The 6,783-nt window shown below is 44.9% G+C and overlaps 1 protein-coding gene across 4 annotated transcripts; it reads right to left on the reverse strand.

Annotated features, from left to right (window-relative positions):
* Positions 1-2,262: 2,262 nt before the first annotated feature.
* On the reverse strand, positions 2,263-4,666 carry LOC147455391 (uncharacterized). 4 transcript variants are annotated; one of them, XM_086514174.1, is made up of 4 exons: positions 4,536-4,660; positions 4,332-4,436; positions 4,002-4,223; positions 2,263-3,877 (listed from the first exon to the last, which is right to left on the reverse strand). In XM_086514174.1, exons 3-4 carry the CDS (start codon positions 4,197-4,199, stop codon positions 2,417-2,419), a joined length of 1,659 nt encoding a protein of 552 aa, XP_086370300.1. In that variant the 5' UTR covers positions 4,200-4,223; positions 4,332-4,436; positions 4,536-4,660; the 3' UTR covers positions 2,263-2,416. The 4 variants fall into 4 exon arrangements, with proteins under 4 accessions (XP_086370300.1, XP_086370298.1, XP_086370299.1 ...); XM_086514172.1 differs by having other exon boundaries at positions 4,002-4,227; positions 4,536-4,659; XM_086514173.1 differs by having other exon boundaries at positions 4,332-4,666.
* Positions 4,667-6,783: the final 2,117 nt, after the last annotated feature.

The following is a 6,783-nucleotide window of genomic DNA, read 5'->3' on the forward strand; positions in this document are numbered from 1 at the left end:
AGAAGAGGTGTTGCAGCCCGAGTCCATTCTCCGAAATGAAGACAAGGTATTAAGAGGCAGTAAGACTATCCGACAATATCTTATTAAGTTTCAAGATTATCTTTTTGAAGATGCTAGATGGATGCAAAGCATACAATCAAAGGATAACCTAAACCTTGTCAATGCTTACAATGCTTCCCTAGAGTAAACAAATGTACAAATGTTAAGAATGAACAAAGTTTTTGTCTTATAAGACTCTCTTTTTCTTTATTGTGCACAAAAATGAAGTAGTATGCATGCTTAGATCAAGTTTGCGGAGCCGACGTCTCCCAAACACCAAGTAGAGCTTGTCACTCTACTATGGAAGATTGATAGGACTAATGTGTAGACATGCTTGCGGGGCAGCTTAAGCTCTCAAACGCCAAATGGACTAGTCATCCATTCTCGAACAATGTTGTAGGGTAACATAAGGATCCTCTATCCGCTAGAGAAAGGACTAATGAATATGCTTTATCTTCTCTACCCCATAATCAAGGACGACTATGATTTCAAGAGAGAGGTAATGTCATAATAACTAATATCTAATTCTCCTAAATGATTTTCTCCTGTTAAACTGATCATTTAATATGGGGAAGTGCCAGGGGAGAAAAAGCTAGAATATTGGTTAAGCTGGCAGATCGGCCACAGTAGGGATCCAAAGGAGGGAAAATAGGGATCCAAAGGGGGGGCCATCTGCAAAAGAGCAAGGTGCAACAATGGGCTTAAAAAACCCTAAGGTTCAATCCATTAAGACTTCCAAAATGCTAAGGTTCCAAAATTCATCCAAAGGTCATCGTTAGGGAAATTGGATGCTTTGTGTGTGCTCAAAAAGTCTCCATGCATCCCTACATAGGCGGGGGCGACCCCTAGAAGTAGGAGATGAGAGAGAAACACTCACACACAGACACACGCACACAAAAGCTCCCTTCACACAAAGGGAATGAGGGACACATGTCAGCTCCTTAGCCTAGATGCCCACAAGGTGTAGTCAAATCCTATTGGATGGCCTTGGAGGTGGACCAATGAGAATTAGGCTAGAGTAAATCTAGTTTAATTAATTTAAAAACACTTAATGAAAGAACCAATAAGAATTAAGCTCTCTAGAAGACTATTGGACAGTCTCCCAAGGGGTCCAATGAGCATTCAACAGCCCAATGGCTTGCCTGATTCCTATTGGCCAGGAGACAAAGGGGTCCAATGAGAGTTTGGTTGCATTAATTAATTACCTAAAGCTCTCACAAAAGAGGAAAGGGGGACATGTCAAAAGGCTATCACTTATGCTGCTTAATTTCCATTGGCTAAGCCTGGGGAGGTCCAATAGGGTGAGCATGAGCAAATAGCAAGAGGGGTCGACCAAGAGAGAGAGGGGGGTGATTTTTCAAAGGATTATCACTTACACACTCACATAATCTGATGTGTGGAGCAAGAAGACTCTCTCTCTCCTTCTCAAGCTTTAATGGAAAGCTTACCACCTACTCCAAGCTTGCGAGAAGGGAGGCCTACACCAACAACTCTTGGCTTCGTGATGCAAATCCAACCAAGAGCCAAGCTTCAATGCATGCTCATCTCCTCTACCATGCTAATTACTAAGCTAAGCTATGCTAATATGAGTGATTATGTGAGGAGATGTATATCTTTCTCGTAAGATTACTCCTCCTTCCTCTCAATCTACTCTCATACCCCACTAGCTCTCACCATCTTCGAAGGTGTGTGAGGTCTTGGGTATGAGACCGTGATGTTGTGTTTGATAAGTGTTTTGCTTAGTGCATGAAGTTTCCATCTTCATTGCACTACCTAGTATTGAAGAAACACAAAGAATTGTATTGTAAAATGTCTCTCTTGATGGGAGAAGTCATAATACAAAGCCTTTTGGAGGGGGACCGGCTCCATGTAAATCTGGTCCTCAACTGTTGGCAATAGCTTAATTTCTCTCTCTTTTGAAGTATTGTTCATGCTATACTTTTTGTTACTCTCTCCACCTAAGCATTCTCATTAGGAATCTATTCTAATGAAATGCTCACTATGTTCATGCTATTTTCCGCTACACACAAGTTACTAGGCCATTAAATGTTACAACACCCATGATCTATTTCTTTTTTGGCTGTAGTTTTGGCCAGTGGTTATGTAGGTAACAAAGCAACCATTAGAGATGAGACATCCATCAATAATAAGTCCTGTAATTAAAGTAGAAAAGCCGTGGGATGCAAAAAATGATCATTAGTGCAATTCATGACACACCTAATAGAGTCTAACAGCTCCTATGTTGCAAAATATATTACCCATTTAGGTACACCGTCCAACATTGATTCAGTTTACACAACTTCATAAAACCAAAACATAAGCAAAACTAATCTATGTTCATTTTTCATAACCACACAACACATGACAGTGGTTTCTGCTATCCAAGCTCACTATCCAACAGCTGAGCGTCATGCTCGCTTTTCATAATTGCACAACGCATGACACCTGGAGGCCAGGAGTTAAGTGGGTTCAAGAACAGTGGAAACTTGTCTTGGCCATCAGTACCAGCCCAATCAAAGTCTATAAAGGCCACTTTTGAGTTCTTGACATTGTAAAGGATGTTCTGCCTCCGCATATCTCCATGTACAAACAAAGGGTTAAGATCATGCACATCCTCATAAGCCCTCTTGACGTCCAACTTGCACTTTTCCCATTCGTGATTCTGCAGCCTGTACTTGTTTGCCTTGTCATCACCACTAACAAACAAGCGAGGGTCCAATGCTATGAGAGGCCTCCAACCATCTTCCTCACAATAGAACTCCATATCAATTACCAGCCACGACCCCTGGAGTTGTGCGAGATGAAATTGTGGTGCAAAACCCTTTTCCGCCCACAGTGCGTGAACCTTGTCACCATATCGCTGACAGAACTTTATGATGCGTTGTTGCCCATCAGGATAACTCAAGTAGAATAGAAGCTGCTTCTGTCTTCCCACATTCATGACCTGCAAAGCACTTCTTGTGAGCTGGCGCTCATACTGGATAACCTTGGCATTTTTGTTCCTCTCCTCCTGTCTGATGGTGGATGGCCAAATTACTGAATCGGCTCTGCATATGACATCACTCCCTCTGCTCTCCATCTCCAGCTTTCTGTAGAAATCTGCCAAGGATGCAATGGCCATGCGTATAGCCCCCAAGGCTCTTGAAAGTACTTCCCAATGACCCTGGTCTTGCAAGAAGCGGAAGATGTGCAGGTATGGCGTGAAAGGCTGATAGCATGGTTTGTCAAGAAAAGCAGCCCCACCAGCTCGGATGGTCGCGCCTACAACCTCGACAATGAGTACTGGACAGCAGGACCTAAGGCAAGACCAGTGCTTCTGTTTGTAGTTCCTCACCACGTGGTCAGAAAAATACTTCATGGCTTCAATCAACGGTTCACCCCTAAGGCCCATCTCAGGCTTCACCTCAAACATGGCCACTAGAACGTAATCGCCATCAACAGTCAGCACTTCAATGCGGATATCTGGTTCACTAAATCCCTGGCGTGATTTTGACACCTTAAACCTGAATTGGGGCAAGGCAGATAAAAGATAGGCCTCCAAAAACCTGGCAATGTCTGACTGGCGAAGGCTCTCATCATCATAGAAGGTACTCATTGCCATCATATTCTGCACAAATTCCCAGTCCATGGCATCCAGGTCATAAGCCTTGCAACAACTGACGTACATACCGAAGGCCTCCACTAGGAGAGGCAAAGGAGTTGCAGGTGCAGATGTCCGGCAAATGTCATACAAGGGTACCTCAGTACCAAAATACTTTTTCATCGCCTCCACAGAATTTGTCAGAGACGAGAGGGACGGCAGTTTCCCATGGTCCGAAAACCAAGGCGGTTCCTTGGGCTGCGACACAAAGATATACATAGAAAACAAGAGTCCGATGTCAACAGAAGAGCTACACACACATACAGATACACGAAGAAAAACAAGAAAAACACACCCAATGTCAACAGAAGAGCTTTCTTACCTGCTCTTCCACCAAGATGAATGTAGATCCAGGAGTGACAGGAAACTCGGTCGGTGCAATCAATTCATTAGGAAGAGTCAGGACGCCTTTTCTTCCAAAAAACTCTAGGGTTTTGTAAATGGTCGCAACCTGCATGCCATCAAAGGTCGCGAATGTAAAGCTCCGATCGCTCGCCTGCACAATCACGCCCGACTCCATCGCCAGGCCTTACGCCAAATCAACCTGACTACTCAAAAAAACCAAGCAAACATACGGTGCAATCAATTCATGCGGAAGAGTGAGGACGCCTTTTCTTCCAAAAAACTCTAGGGTTTTGTAAATGGTCGCAACCTGCATGCCATCAAAGGTCGCGAATGTAAAGCTCCGATCGCTCGCCTGCACAATCACACCCTTCTACACGCCCGACTCCATCGCCAGGCCTTACGCCAAATCAACCTGACTACTCAAAAAAACCAAGCGAACATACTACTTGGCAACTACATCATTTTATTCAATTCAGCACAGATTCAATCCTCCGTCTTCTGAGGATCTCACCCTTGAAAAGAGCAGCCAGGGATCGATCTCAAGCCGCGAGGGCGTGCAGAGAAAATTGCTATCAGGCCTAACCACAAGCACAGGCTGCTCGTGCTACGCCTCCTGGCGATTCGTAAAAGACCTGAGCCCAAGGTCCTTTTTTGGCCTGCCCAAAGGGCAAAGGCTCTAGAGATGCTCTCTCTTTTTCCATACTAAAATAGGAAAAATAATCAAATTGTATTTTCAAACATTTTTTCATAGGCCAAAAATGTTAATTGGTTGAAATAAGATAGTGGGCACTCATTTAGATGACTGGTACTCATTTCTAAGAGCAGGAAGTCACGGGTTATGTAAATGATAACAATGACAAACTATCAAAAATCACAGACTCCGCTCTCTCCTAAGCAGATGCACATTGAATGCAAGCCTTAAAGCTTGGAAGTGGGGAGATTATGTGGGATACATCTTTTTGGGGTCTTCATTATAGGGGTAACCAAAAACATACCCCATTACCCTGCAGCTAGCGTGATAGCCCCTGGTTATGACGAGCAGGAGCAAAATGGCCATGGAAGTAGCTCGCAATTAGAAGCGTGCAGGGCAAGTGGCTTCAGAAGCTGCATGGAAGCACACAAGAGTGAGGAAAGTGTTTCTTTTGGGGACATGGTGGGGTTGAGCACAGGTTGGGGATTTAGCTACAGGAGACGAAAGGAGCAGAAGAGGAGAGATGGACTAGTACAGGAGCGGTTCAACAAGGCAGGCTGTTGCAATCATAGAAGACAACAAGAGAGAGGGGTATGCCCAGCTTTCAAGGCAGGTTTGAAGGCAATAGTGGGAGCAGTAGGTTGCAAACAGGGGATGGTGTAAGAGCACGGCTAGAGAGGTGTGCGGTGACCGGTCTGTACTGAGGGCATGCGCATCTTCATGCTGTGGGCAACAGAGTTCACACAATCACAAGCTATAGTGGAGGCACAAAGAGTGGGAAAGATTCCACCAGGAGATATACATGAGCCGCCATGAATTTGGGGAGCTGTGTGGGATGGCAAAAACGAGCCAAATGATGGAGCTGACTTCACCTCGGCAATCAGGCCTTATCTACCATATGTGCCCAGTGTCCATGTGTTATGTCTAGCCATGCGTTGCAACTTGCCCTTGGTGTTGCAATCCTCGAGCTCCATGTCGTCCCCCCACACCCTCTGCACCCACCCTGTCGTACTGGTCCACGACATCCACCCAGCTTGCAACCCTACGCAATAGCCTACTGCCCAATATCTCCTTTTCGTAGTCGATGTTGAACACCCTATGTGCATCCAACTCTTCCAGTCCGTTCTCCTTTATTGCCTTCCTCATGTCTCGTTATCCATTGTCCTGTGCGCCATTGTGGTGCCCTTGTGCTGCTACAGACTTATACAGTGCCCCCTGCAATAGGCTCTTGCAATTTCCCTCTTATCTCGGGTCTAGACTCCATGACGTTCCTGACAATAACTCTAGAACGCCGTACCCTTTAGCCTGAGCTGCACCCACTACCTTCAGCTCCATGTAGTGTGCATTTTCCTCTGCCCAACAACATCGTCAAAGAGTGTTTTTGAAGCACATTGCCCCTCTCTGCTTACTGCTCTGCTCCCACATGAAGGTGCCGCGAGAAGCGTGTGCGAGTGCAAGTGCAAGAGCAGAGAGAGAGAGACAGAGAGAGAGAGAGAGAGAGAGAGAGAGAGAGAGAGAGAGAGAGAGAGACCTGTTGTTGGGTGGAGCGCACAGCAACTTTGTCCTGTTGTGCAGCTCCTTATTCTATTTGTATTGAAGAATACGTGTATATATGGTTAAGTTATTAGATTTTTAGTTAAAATCAAGTCATTAGGGCAGTTTCACGCATGGAACTTGCGAATCGGGGCACAAATCACATTGGATTGCAGGTTAGGTTATTCAAGGCCTAGATTTTCATCATTTCAAAGGCTGCGGATTCTGACAATTTTGAGCTAGAGTTAATCAACTCTTGTGGATCTAAGAGCAATCAACTGCCACAAGTACTTTTGCAAAAGTAGTCTTATCAAACTCGAGCAGGAGTAATTCTACTAATCAATACCGGCATCTGCTAAGAGATAGTTCTTAGAGACCAAGACAACATGGACTCAAGTCGAGTCGAGAGTTCAAATGCACGAGAACTAAAGCTAACTAGTAGCAGTAGCAACACATGCACAACTGCAACATAGCGAATTTTACAGCTATATGGTTACAATGGAGATAAGGTCTTCTATGCGGATTCGGAATGCCA

This window comes from Adiantum capillus-veneris, chromosome 6, assembly GCF_014529385.1.
Source record: "Adiantum capillus-veneris isolate H3 chromosome 6, ASM1452938v2, whole genome shotgun sequence".
NCBI classification, from domain to species: Eukaryota; Viridiplantae; Streptophyta; class Polypodiopsida; order Polypodiales; family Pteridaceae; genus Adiantum; species Adiantum capillus-veneris.

What these genes read in the sequence shown, in the direction of transcription:
- LOC147455391 (XM_086514173.1), bottom strand. Translation starts at nt 4,199, where the DNA reads ATGGAGTCGGGCGTGATTGTGCAGGCGAGCGATCGGAGCTTTACATTC. An exon ending in TCATCTTGGTGGAAGAGCAG is followed by an intron (nt 3,878 to 4,001) that starts GTAAGAAAGCTC and finishes TTTGTGTCGCAG; the next exon opens with CCCAAGGAACCGCCTTGGTT.